The 13,868-nt window shown below is 46.2% G+C and overlaps 1 protein-coding gene across 1 annotated transcript; it reads right to left on the bottom strand.

Moving 5' to 3' along the window:
- Positions 1–516: 516 nt before the first annotated feature.
- On the bottom strand, positions 517–12,452 carry LOC138961459 (uncharacterized). The gene is made up of 6 exons (XM_070333141.1): positions 12,345–12,452; positions 9,859–10,090; positions 8,834–9,069; positions 8,134–8,297; positions 7,505–7,695; positions 517–671 (listed from the first exon to the last, which is right to left on the bottom strand). The coding sequence occupies exons 2-6, from the start codon at positions 10,079–10,081 to the stop codon at positions 610–612; spliced, it is 876 nt and encodes a 291-aa protein (XP_070189242.1). The 5' UTR covers positions 10,082–10,090; positions 12,345–12,452; the 3' UTR covers positions 517–609.
- Between the last annotated feature and the right edge of the window lie 1,416 nt (positions 12,453–13,868).

The raw sequence follows: 13,868 nt of genomic DNA, 5'->3' as shown, positions 1-13,868 counted from the left end.
GGGGTGCGCAACCCCCATAACCCCCCCGGTAGTCCGGCCCTGACTCTCTTTCTCGGTACGCACTCAGAAAAAAGGCAGACGGTGTCATGTTTGGTTTGCTCCCGACGCTACTGTTCTTGGGTGGTCTGCTCTTGCAATGTGGCGACGTGGAGTTGACCCCAGGATCAGGACCTGCGAAGACGGACTTGAGGCAGACACGACTGAGCACCTCATAAAGTCGAGATTCCACGTCAAAGTCAAAATCACACGCGCGCACGCACGCACGCACGCACGCACACACCACATACACACACAGGCATACACACTCACACACACACGCACACACACACACACACATACACACACATGCAAACACACACACACACACACACACACACACACACACACACACACACGTGGTCTGTCGTTGTGACTGTATGTCCCTTGTATCTGCGTGTGTTCGTGTGTCTTCAAATGTGTAAAGATGTTAGCAACTCACATTTATTCAAAATGATTTAACTTGATAAGGAAACATGCAAAAGTTGATCGGTAATAATGACCGATATTTATTTCCGCTCAGTATTTGTGTCACATGATAACTCATCTTATGCCCTGTCGATTCCACGTGCGTTAGAGGTGAGTCGACTTCAGCTTGACAGAGATAACAAGTGTATCTGCCACTCCCAGCGTCTCTGAAGCAAGAGTAGCATATCATGATGAGATGTCATGTGATGAGATGAGATGAGATGAAAGGAAATGTGATCAAACAGATAAACTACCATTTGCGCGCGCGCGCGCGCGCGTGTGTGTGTGTGTGTGTGTGTGTGTGTGTGTGTGTGTGTGTGTGTGTGTGTATGTTTCAACAACCCTAGCCCCGGAAGGACCACATTAGAGTTTACCACTTTATCCATCAGACTGATATATCCCGCGTTGTCTGATTTTCTGTCTGTTTGTCTGATTATTTGCAAAATATATCATTTTGTCGAGTGACGTCTTAAGAAATGTGTACCAAAATCTCCCACTCGGCATACAAATCAGTTAGGATGTGGATTTTTGATGAGCAGGTGTGGTCTTTCTCCTTTGTACAAGCCAGGGCAGATCTGACATGGTGAGCCAACTGTTTACACGGGGAGGACTATGCCTGTATGTGACAGGGTGACGCAGTAGTCCCCCTTGCCACAGGCAGTTGCTCTGTATGTCTTCTTCTTCTTTGTTCATGGGCTTAGACTCCCACGTTCACTCATGTTTTTAGCACGAGTGGATTTTTACGTGTTTGACCGTTTTTACCCCGCCATTCAGGCAGCATACGCCGATTTCGGGGGAAGCATGCTGGGTATTTTCGTGTTTCTATAACCCACCGAACTCTGACATGGATTACAGGATCTTTTCCGTGCGCACTTGGTCTTGTGCTTGCGTGTACACACGAATGGGGTTAAGTCACTAGCAGGTCTGCACATAAGTTTATATTCTCAATCCTGTTTGAGTGGCTTTCCTCCAAAGGGAATTAGTGTGCTTCGTGCACTCGGTTACATTTAGTAAGCCTACATGTACCCCTGTTAGGAAACGCTACCGTTGCTGAGCTTTGGTTCAGTTTTGTGTGTTGCATGTAGTTGACTTATTTGTACTTTGTGGGAAAGTACCGATATTATATTTTGTAAACACAATATTTATGCTTGGACGTAGAATAAAAGAACACAACTATACGACGTTTGAGAACTTGTGGCAATCTCAAGTGTCGTGTAACAATTGGGGGCCAAGCCAAGGATCTACGTTTAACGCCAAGGGTTTTCCAGCAACAAAGACAGTCAAGACAGTCACAGGAGGTAGCCATCAATCGGGTGTATCCTGAGGGATCAGTATTGAGACTACGGAACCGTGGATTCGGTGTGACTGGTGAAGAGTTTGGTAATCGCCGCAGCTCGGTACGGTGAGCGACGCCGGAGTGTATCGGGATTACAGAGGTTAGCTAGTGCATTAATACTACGAAATACGACTGAGGTACGTCGTGTACGTATCGTGAGCAGAGTACGCCGTCACGTTAGACGAGGAGGGTGGCAGCCTGCGTCTACGAAGGTGAACAGCAACGAGAGAAGCATCGGAGGTGCAGTAGAGACTGTGTTCTTTTAGAAGACTACATTCGTCTACGTTCGTGGCTGTGAAATAATACAGACGAACGCACCGGAAAAGACCAGAATGGCTGAGTTCTGGGCAAAAGGAGTTGAACTGGGACTGAAAGGCAAGCAGCTGACGGAGTTCGTGGAGTCCCAGACACGACTGCAAGCGCAGCGTGAAGAAAGACAAGCGCAGCGTGAAGAAAGACAAGCGCAGCGTGAGCGTGAAGAAAGACAAGCGCAGCGTGAGCGAGAAGAAAAAGAAAGACAAGCGCAGCGTGAGCGTGAAGAAAGACAAGCGCAGCGTGAGCGTGAAGAAAGAGAAGCACAGCGTGAAGAAAGGCTAATGGAGCTGAAACGCTTAGAGCTCCAGATAGAAATGGAGACGAAGCGCTTAGAGCTTCAGACAGAAATGGTGCGTGTTCAAAATGAGCACGCGGCACCACGCCAAAGAGATAACCAGCAGCAAATGCTACACAGGGCACCGAAACTTCCAGCATTCGCTGACGGGAAGGACCAGATCGACTGCTACCTTGCAAGATTCGAGAGGTTCGCTGAGAGTGCTAGATGGCAGCGCGACGACTGGGCGATTCAACTCAGCGCACATTTGACTGGGGCAGCACTTGAGGTCTACACTAGACTCTCAAACGATGACGCCAGAGACTATGATGTACTGAAGGAAGCTCTGTTGCGTTGCTACAACTTCACTGAAAGGGGCTACCGTCAACGTTTCCGCGAATGCCAGCCATTGTCTGGAGAGACACCGAGCCAGTTTGTGGAGCGCCTGTCGTCATACCTGCAGAAGTGGGTGGAGTTATCAGGTGAAGAGCAGTCATACGAGAGTCTGCGGGACTTGATCGTGAAGGAGCAGTTCCTTAATGCCTGCCCGAAGGACCTGGCGACCCGCTTGGAAGAGCAAAAACTGCGGGGTTTGAAGGACATTACTGATGCTGCTGAGCGTTATCTCATTGCTCATGGAAGGACCCTGGGGACGTCAAAGTCATCGAAACCTTTCCAGAAGAGCGGGAACCAGGGAAACCAACCTGCCAAGGGACAAACTGAGTCCGCACCATCATCCAATGAAGGGCAGAACATAACGTGTTTCCATTGCAATGCCAAGGGTCACCGAGTCGCCAACTGTCCCCAAAAGAAAAATAACGGACATGTCAATGACAAAGCGCAAGAACATCGACGGAGATATTACGACAACAAGAGGCAAACGAGTGGCTCGAACCAACAAGTATGTGCGAGCAGCGTCATACTACCAAGGGCTGCCGAGCAAGTGGATACACCATCGGACGTGGAAGAATGTCTATCTGATGGCCAGCTTCTACTCGCTAATGGCAAGTCAATCTCTGTCGTCGCCAGCGCAGCTGTGTCAGTGTCGAACATGCCCGTGTCGAAGGGATTTGTTGAGAAGCGGGAAGTGACTGTTCTCAGAGATTCGGGCTGCAATGGAGTCATTGTCAAAGAGGATCTGGTGCCAACAGAGAAGTTCACTGGTGACTTCAAGTGGACGCTCATGGCTGACAGCAAATGCGTGAAGGCACCAGTGGTAAAAATCCAGATCGATACTCCATACTTCACCGGAGAAGTTGAGGCCGTCTGCCTGAAGAAGCCCTTGTACGATCTACTAATTGGGAACATTGGGGGTGCGAGACGTCCTGATGACCCTGATTTCGAATGGAGAATGGGCTCAGCTCAGCCTGCTGCTGAGGAGGAAGACCCACTGCCATTCGCGAATGAAGATATCAGCGAACTGTTACGAGATGACAGAGCAACTGTGCATCGCCGCGACCAGCCGCAGGTTGTAAGCGCTGTGACGACCAGAGCCCAGGCGAAGAAGGACAAAACAACTACGCCACTCAGGGTCACCAACAGTTCTGCAACTGCTGTCGTGGACAGGGATCGGCTGATTCAGCTACAGGAAGCTGATTCGACCTTAACAAAGTACAGGAGTCGTCCTGTCAAGGAGATGACTAAGGGCGAAGGCACTGTGCAATTTGAAGTGAAGGCCAAGATCCTGTACAGAGTGTTCTAGCACGCGAGAGTCAACGGTGGGAAGCCATTACGTCAAGTTCTGGTGCCTCAACCACTTAGGCGCCAGGTGATGGAGGTGGCCCACGACTCTATTATGGGAGGTCACCTGGGTGTCAAGAAGACATCGGACAGAATCCAGGCTGCGTTTTACTGGCCAGGACTGCATGCAGATGTGACTCGATTCTGCCGATCGTGCGATATTTGCCAGAAAACCATACCTCGAGGAAGGGTCCCGAAAGTGCCGTTGCAGAAGATGCCTTTGATCGACCGACCTTTCAAGAGGGTGGCCATTGACCTCATCGGCGAGATCAAACCGCCAAGTGAAGCGGGTCATCGTTGGGTACTGACCCTGGTAGACTATGCAACCAGGTACCCAGAAGCCGTGCCTCTGAAGAAAATTGACACCGAGACTGTTGCCGAGGCACTTGTGGACATTTTCAGCAGAATTGGGGTTCCTGAAGAGATCCTCACAGACCTGGGGACACAGTTTGTCTCTGAATGCATGGAAGAGGTCAACAGGCTGCTGAGCATTCGTCACTTGACTACGACACCTTATCACCCGATGTGCAATGGGCTGGTCGAAAAATTCAATGCGACGCTGAAGTCCACGCTGAAGAAACTATGCAGTGAGCAGCCAAGGCAGTGGCATCGCTACATCAACGCCTTGCTATTTGCATACAGGGAGGTGCCACAAGAGTCCACTGGATTCTCCCCGTTCGAGCTGATGTACGGGCGGACCGTGAGAGGCCCGATGCAGATACTAAAGGAATTGTGGACGAAAGATGTGGACACACCTGAAGTGAAGAACAGTTACCAGTACGTGTTCGAGTTGCGAGAGAAACTGGAGGAGACTCTCGAGATTGCGAGAGAAAACTTGAGAAAGTCTCAGGATAGCGGAAAGCACTACTACGACCGCAAAGCCGTAAACAGGAAGTTTACACCAGGTAACAAAGTGCTGATACTGCTTCCCACTGATCACAACAAACTACTGATGCAGTGGAAAGGCCCATACGAGGTTGAGGCCGTGGTAGGGATCAACGACTACAAGGTGAATGTCGGCAAGAAGTCCAAGATCTACCACGCTAACCTCCTGAAACTGTATGTGGAGAGACCTCCGGAAGCAGTACAGGTCGCAGCAAGTGTGGAAGAACCAGCCGAACTAGACGAGTTCGATGGTGAGGAACTACTGGAGTTGGGAGACCTCCACAAGAAAGAGGGAGTGGATGACGTCAAGTTAGGACCTGACCTGACAGAAGACCAGCAGAAGGAGCTGCATGATTTTATGGGCGACTTCACCCATAGGTTCTCTGATGTTCCAGGCTCTACGTCCTTGGTCGAACATGAAGTCCCCCTCACATCTGACGTTCCTGTTCGCTCAAAACCATACCCTATCCCGTTTCAGGCTCGGGAATCCTTGAAGAAGGACATCGACAACATGTTGAAGATGGGGGTCATCCGTGAGTCATCATCCCCTTACTCATCTCCCGTTGTTGTTGTCAAGAAGAAAGACGGTACAAACAGGGTATGCATTGACTTCAGGAAAGTGAATAAGATCACCGTGTTTGACCCTGAACCAATGCCGACGGCAACTGATCTATTCCGACGGTTGACTGGCAGTAAGATCTTCTCAAAGATCGATCTCAGCAAGGGATATTGGCAAATTCCTGTGCGCGAAGAGGACATACCAAAGACCGCCTTTGCAACTCCAGACGGAACGTATGAGTGCCTGCGTATGCCTTTTGGCATGGTGAACAGTGGTGCTACCCTGAAGAGGGGAATGCGAAAAATGCTCAAAGGAATGAAGAATGTTGTGTACTACTGGGATGATCTGCTAGTCCACACGGAGACCTTTGCGGAGCATCTGGAGACTTTGAGGGAACTGTTTTCCCGCCTGACAAAAGCCAATCTGACCGTGAGACCCAGCAAGTGCATTTTGGGGACCGACAACGTTGACTTCATAGGTCATTCACTGAAGGAAGGTCAAAAGGGGCTTTTGTTGGAAAACGTCAACAAGATCCTCAATGCGCCACGTCCTGAAACCAAGAAGCAGGTGCGATCCTTCCTTGGATTGGCTGGGTACTACAGAGAGTTCATTCCAAACTTCGCCGCCATAACGGCGCCTTTGTCGGACATGACCCGCAAAGGATGCCCCAACCGAATACTCTGGGGACCAGCTCAGGAGAAGGCATACCAGACCGTGCGCGACTTGATGTCACGAGACCCGGTGCTACGCCTTCCTGATACTGCCAAAGAGTTCATCTTGCGTACAGACGCATCGGACGAAGGGATCGGCGCCATGTTGATGCAAGAACATGGAGGTAAACCGTTTCCGGTCAGCTATGCCAGCAAGAAGCTGTCAGGAGCCGATAAGAACTACTCGACCATGGAGAAAGAGTGTTTGGCCATCGTGTGGGGAATCAAGAAATTTGAACTCTACCTCCAAGGGGTGAAATTCGTGCTTCAGACTGATCACAAACCCCTCACCTACCTGAACTCTGCGAAGTTTGTGAATAATCGTATCATGAGGTGGGTGATGTACTTGCAGAACTTTGATATGCGAGTGGAATCGATCAAAGGTTCAGACAATGTTGGAGCAGATTTTCTCAGCCGAGTATGTGAGTAAAACTGTGTTCATTCTCCAACAGACTAGTGTACATACCTGGATTTCAATCTGTTATGTATACATAGTATGTGTACAGGTAGCGTTTCAATGATTGAAAGAAATTAAGTAAATTTCTTCTTGTGTTGGGGGTAATGTTAGGAAACGCTACCGTTGCTGAGCTTTGGTTCAGTTTTGTGTGTTGCATGTAGTTGACTTATTTGTACTTTGTGGGAAAGTACCGATATTATATTTTGTAAACACAATATTTATGCTTGGACGTAGAATAAAAGAACACAACTATACGACGTTTGAGAACTTGTGGCAATCTCAAGTGTCGTGTAACAACCCCTGTTAAAGCTTTTTGGGAAAAAAACGGAATGACATATTGACAACACCGCCACCACGACCACCAACGACACCACCAACAAGTTGAACATGAAAACCACGATTTGCTTATTGTTGCGAAAATTAGCAAAACCTCTTGTTTTGAGACCCCCCGTTTTTCACATCCACACCAGATTTTACCTCTACTGTAAGACTCAGATTTTACCTCTACTGTAAGACTCAGATTTTACCTCTACTGTAAGACTCAGATTTTACCTCTACTGTAAGACTCAGATTTTACCTCTACTGTAAGACTCAGATTTTACCTCTACTGTAAGACTCAGATTTTACCTCTATTGTAAGATTCAGATTTGTCAACCTTTTGGAGGTCCTAAAAGGATGTGTGGGTATGAGGAGGGTGCAGTTTGGGGGGTCCACGGTCAAGTACCTGAATTAGTCCAGCCGCTGGAAACAGTATCCTCGTTTTTAAACCAGATGGCAGGGTAGGGTTTGGTCAATCTGTTCTTTTCCCACGGGCACAGTGGGTCAGCGCTGTCAGTGACCACAAGCCAGCCAGCGTCCGCCGAGCAATCTCCGAAGTTTTGGTTGATGAAGAACGTTCTGGCGAACGTTGGATCTCTGAACATAGCAATCGAGTGTGAGAATGTACGCATTAATAAACTCATGAAAACACACACACACACACACACACACACACACACACACACACACACACACACACAAACACACACACACACACACACAAACACACAAACAAACACACACACACACACACACACACATATATATATATACACACACACACACACACACACGCAAACACACACACACACACACACACACATATACACACACGCATACACACACGCATACACACACACAAACACACACACACACACACACACACACACACACATCCATAAATACGCACATGGTGAGATCGAAAGAGAAGGGAATCAAGGCAGACACAGAGACAAACACGGGAATACTGACAGAGACAGACAATAAAAAGAAACAGTCAGAAACAAAGGACGAGAACTAACAACGTCAGCTGACCCCTGAATGGAGAAGAACTTTAGCAGGGGCATGGTTGCTGACAAGTCAGTGTATGAACTGTTGATCAACCTGTCCTGACTGAACCAGTTCAGGTAATTCGATCCCTCGCCATCGAATTCGAAGTAACGCTGCTCTTCGTTGTTTGTGTACAATCCCACACGAACCTGTAACAAGATGCGTGCAATCACAGATCCTTCAAGTTAAAGGCGCAGTCCTTCTCGTGAAAACCAGTCTGCTCTCTGTCTCAGATCTACCCATTCAAAAACGCACAGACAGACAGACAGACAACTCAAAACAGCAGGTCAACGCTCATTTTCTTTCCAAGCACCTAGCCAATGGAACACACTACCTCTCCCCCTTCGTCAACAACAGTCCCTCGAATCATTCAAATCTGCACACAAGACATTCCTTTTTTCCAAATAATCCATGCATTCTACACTGCCCACCCCCATCCCACCCTGAATAACTGCACATATTTAATGGTTGATGGTGTGTGTGTGTTAGTGACTTTAAGTCTCCGTGTGTGTGAATGAGTGTATGTGCGCCTTGAGTCGCCTGTTGGTGAGATATGTGCGCGTTATAAATATTCGTATTATTATTATTATCAAAAACCTGGCCAGAACTGAGATGACGGTGAGCCGAGTAGTTTACACAGGGAAATCGACAGTGGAATATTGGACACCCCAAAACACTCCGTTACCAGACCGATGGGCAGTTTGTCCCACAGGTCCAGCAGTTTGCTGCGGTAATGGCGGTCACAGAAGAGGCGTCCGTCCGTCGTCTTGCAGCCTTCTGGAACGTTCTGGAACACCAGGAACTCCGTGTCATCGCTGTCTTTAACGGCAACGTACTTGTCGTAGGCTGGGGACCCAACACCTGGGGTGATGCGGAACGCAAGGTATTGTCCGTTGCCCAATTCGATCAGGCGGCTGACCCCTTGTGCGGAGAGAAAATAAAAGGTTTTGGTCAATCCGTGAAGATGTGAGGGTGCTATGCCTTTGAACGTATTTTTGAGAGAGAACAAGCGCGAAGAAAACATGTTAAATCGTGAACAGGTGTTGGTCAATATGTGGTGACAATACCCGCAATTCTCACTGTAACAAAAAGCTGATGGTCTATGGGAGACAACTCCTTATCTGTGTTAATTATATACCGTGTTTGATTGTTTCCCTTTCGGAGCTCTTGTGAAATAGAGGATAATAAAGACACTTCTACTTCCGCCCAACATGGAACCGGTGTGGTCTCAATATTATTGTTGTACGAATCCATAGCTTGTTCTACGCCCACATCCGCATCCACACATTACACACATGTAAAGGAACAAGACACTCACTTAGCTTTGAGACCCAGTTGACTCGTAGCCTATGACACGTAGATTACATGCTTCTCCACATTACAGTATAGCAGTATCCGTTAGTATCCGCTATCTAATTTAGTTGGATCAATCGGCTGACTTCTTGTAGAAAAAAAACATCGATGCAATATCAATGAAACAAGGCTACTTGTAAAATCCTCCTTTACCTAGTAGTTTCCAAATTTCCCCTACCCTCCTCCCTCCCGCCCGCCCCCACGTCCCCTATATCTGCAAATTGGCTGTAACCCACAAGCCCTCCCGGACAAGGGACAGTACCGTACTAAACTGCCCTTGTTCGGGTTAAAACATTCCAGAGGAAGACACTAGAGGCACCAAGAAACTGGCAGAGGGTCAAGCAAAATGCGTGGTACCTTGTATGCTCGTTAGTTTCTCGTCCACGTCCCTCACTTTCTGCAGTAGGGTGTTAATGGTCTGGGCGTTCTTGCTGGTGGCCTTGATATCCCTGTCCAGAGATTGCTGGATCTCACGGACGATGGTCAGCAGGGTCTGAATGCCTTTCCTCATGGCCAGGCAGCCAGGCGGCCAGATGACCAGGACCACAGCAACGCAGAGAGGTAGGCGCCACAAAGACATCTTGGATATCTATGTGAAAATAGGATGAATCATCCAGAAGTGATAATAATGGTAATTGTCAGTAAGTACTGGTGTCACATAACTGATGTGAAACAGTTGATTGGCTAACGACAATGCGCTTAAAACTGTTGGAGTGCGCTAACAATTCTCTATAGAGAACGTATGCGTACGCCCATACCACAATGAGGCTGTGCCCCTTCTTTCGATTTGAAAAGATTCTTCTCGTCCGCCGTGACATCATTGTAGCTTATCTTCTTCACATTACCAATGATGCTTGGTCCTAAATTCCCAGCGGCCAAAAGCAGAAGTGCTTTGTCTGACAGATTTCAAGCTAGACCATGCTGCATTTGGAAGTCGACTGATTCGATTGGCTGTCCTACGTACATGCAGCAGACGACAGCGTCAGTTCAGTACTGAAATGAATGGTTTTAGCATATTTCAGAACAACGATGTCAATAGAAAGTGTGCTTTCATGACCCTAAAACTCCCACGGCTAGACAGATTTCGAGTTAGACAATGCAGCATTTGGAAGTCGACTGAATCGGTATCGGTCTTATTGTGTGTGTTTTTCTTGCTTTTGAAGTCATAGAAGACGCGTCTTCAAGTTGGACACTTTGACTCCGGGGCGTTTGAAGCAGATGGCATGCAAGTAAAGAACGTAAGATAACCAGAATACAACATGGCTTGCTGTGTGATACCAGGATAACACTGATTGCTTTTTTCCCCAAAATATTGCTATTGCTCGCAATTCAATATTTTTTGTTTAAACTCATGAAAACCTGGTTTGACACAGCATGCCGTGTGGCATTCTCTATTTCGGATATAACTATTTACAGGTTGGTATTGGCTGGGGAAGAGGTTTGTGCCTTTAAGGTGTCTAACTTACAAGGAATATGACTCTCCCACATGTTTTTGTCTCTCCAGTGTTTCGATTTCGTGAAATTGATTCATTAAGCTAACTATCCATCATGATAAATGTTATTAGTCGTCAAAACACAAGTACCGTATCCTTAATTAAACTTAACCTGATAAGTGTGTCTTGGGCGCAGTCCTTTTTCTTTGCTTGGTACTGTAGGTGTTCGGTTTGGATTTGGTTAGCCTCCTAAAGGCTGTCCCTAATTGAGCCCGAAGTGGACTTTGCAAAGTCTTTTTAACAAAAACTTAGTACCCAAGCTTTGTGCAGCCAGCTTCGTAAAGTGGACTTCGCCCCATTAATGTGAGGCTTAACAATGATGTTTAGTGTTGGTTTTTTTTTTTTTTTACCCCATTTCATTTTTACATTTAGTCAAGTTTTGACTAAATGTTTTAACATAGAGGGGGAATCGAGACGAGGGTCGTGGTGTATGTGTGTGTGTGTGTGTGTGTGTGTGTGTGTGTTTGTCTGTCTGTGCGTGTGTGTGTGTAGAGCGATTCAGAGTAAACTACTGGACCGATCTTTATGAAATTTTACATGAGAGGTCCTGGGTATGATATCCCCAGACTTTTTCTCATATTTTGGATAAACGTCTTTGATGACGTCATATCCGGCTTTTTGTAAAAGTTGAGGCGGCACTGTCACTCCCTCATTTTTAAATAAAATTGGTTGAAATTTTGGCCAAGTAATCTTCGACGAAGACCGGACTTTGGTATTGCATTTCAGCTTGGAGGGTTAAAAATTAATTAATGACTTTGGTCATTAAAAATCCGAAAATTGTAATTAAATTTAATTTTTTTATAAAACGATCCAAAATTACGTTAATCGTTTTCTTCATCATTTTCTGATTCCAAAAACATATAAATATGTTATATTCGGATTAAAAACAAGCTCTGAAAATTAAAAATATAAAAATTATGATTAAAATTAAAATTTCCGAAATCGATTTAAAAACAATTTCATCTTATTCCTTGTCGGTTCCTGATTCCAAAAGCATACAGATATGATATGTTTGGATTAAAAACACGCTCAGAAAGTTAAAGCGAAGAGAGGTACAGAAAAGCATGCTATGCAGCACAGCGCAACCGCTACCGCGCTAAACAGGCTCTTCAATTTCGATCACTGCCTTTTGTACGAGCGGCGGACTACGATCATTATGATAAAATGCAGTGCGTTCAGTTTCATTCTGTGAGTTCCACAGCTTGACTAAATGTAGTAATTTCGCCTTACGCGACTTGTTATTTCTTCTTGCGCCTTGTTTACATATGTGATCAAACGACGATTTCGTAATTTTCACAAGAGAGAGAATGTAAACAACCAATATCAAACACACAAATCTAATAACTTTACCTGTGCAATGAAAGACGATTCTGTGTTGATCCCTCAAAGTGACTTCTGTTCAGTCATTATATAGCCCATTATACAGACCATCAGCGAGTCAGACAAAGGTAACGCCCCGCATCCCTTCCCATACATTGTACCTCAGTTTGGTTGAGCAAACCTATACGTTTTTCCTTCGATCAATTCAATACGAAGTCACTCAGCGTAAACAACTCAAATTGTGGTTACTGTTACGTTGTTTCACCTTGATTTGTGACTGGTTGCCGTAATAAAGTGGCCTGTTTCTGTCAGGTGGCGCTGCCTGGACTATTTGTTTGTTTCCAACACCGGAGTGAAGCAGCGCCCTGAAGCGCATTCACGCACTTTGAATTAATTGTGATGCGTTTTCAAACAAATCGTACCGTGTGCTCCATAACTTATTACCAACTAAAACTTGTTACATCACATCCTCATGCTACTGAAAATTGTCCCGAAACCAGCGTATTGCTTATTCTGCAAGGGCAGTGAGTTTGTGACAGGAATGCTCGTAGCAGGTTTCGACGATGACATCTCTCTCGCTGTACATGTGTAATCCTTGAGCACTAGTGGACCTGCACAAACATAATCTCCACTCCTTCCTTCGCTCCACCATGCTGTGATGGCGAGTTCAGTGCCATCGATTCGCTGGTCAGATCACGCAAAGTATTGAACATTAAAATGACTTCCTTTTTTCCTGTGAATTATCGATTATTTCTCAGACACAAGCTTTATTGGTGTGATTGTTTAGTGTGTCTGTTTGTATGTCGTTCTGACTGGATGACTTGATGGCTGAAGGGCTGGCTGTCCGTCTGTCTGTCTGTCTGTCTGTCTATCTGTCTGTCTGTCAGGATTGTCTGTTTGTCTGTCTGTCAGTCTGTCTTTCTGTCTGTCTGTCCGTCTGTCTGTCAGTCAGTCAGTCAGTCAGTGTGATTGTCTGTTTGTCTGTTTGTCTGTCTGTCTGTCTGTCTGTCAGGATTGTCTGTTTGTCTGTCTGTCTGTCTGTCTGTCAGTCAGTCAGTCAGTCAGTCAGTCAGTCAGTCTGATTGTCTGTTTGTCTGTCTGTCTGTCTATCTGTTTTCTATTTACCTTGGTGTGTGTATATATATGTGTCATGGTGGGACTGTTCCGTCCGTTTTGAAATGGTTTTTTTTTGCCACGAGTATAACTGAAAGAGTAACATAAAATCGATTCTGTTGTTTGTCTCGCGTGGACATTATTTATGTATGCAATTATCAATAGGTGTTGGGACAAAAGTAGCAGCAGCCCTTTGGCTGGAGGGTAGTTATAAACGATTGTGTAAATACTGGCCCTCTCTACGGGCAAACGTGCTTGACTGTCAGCCTTGGAAGGTGGTGTACTCCCATCAATGTAGGTTGGATCAAGAACATTAACATAGCTAAGATACGTTCTATAATGGCATTTGTGACATCAATACGGGTACAAGGGAAATAACAAATAATTGATTGCTGTTGATTTACATGGCCTTCTCTTTACACAAGCAGATGCAAAAGCTCA

The sequence above is a fragment of the Littorina saxatilis genome, linkage group LG1 (assembly GCF_037325665.1).
Source record: "Littorina saxatilis isolate snail1 linkage group LG1, US_GU_Lsax_2.0, whole genome shotgun sequence".
Taxonomy (NCBI): domain Eukaryota; kingdom Metazoa; phylum Mollusca; class Gastropoda; order Littorinimorpha; family Littorinidae; genus Littorina; species Littorina saxatilis.
This window is presented reverse-complemented; position numbering and strand designations above follow the sequence as displayed.

What these genes read in the sequence shown, in the direction of transcription:
- LOC138961459 (XM_070333141.1), bottom strand. Translation starts at nt 10,081, where the DNA reads ATGTCTTTGTGGCGCCTACCTCTCTGCGTTGCTGTGGTCCTGGTCATC. An exon ending in GAAACTAACGAGCATACAAG is followed by an intron (nt 9,070 to 9,858) that starts GTACCACGCATT and finishes TCTCCGCACAAG; the next exon opens with GGGTCAGCCGCCTGATCGAA. An exon ending in CAGCGGCTGGACTAATTCAG is followed by an intron (nt 672 to 7,504) that starts GTACTTGACCGT and finishes CTCTTGCTTCAG; the next exon opens with AGACGCTGGGAGTGGCAGAT.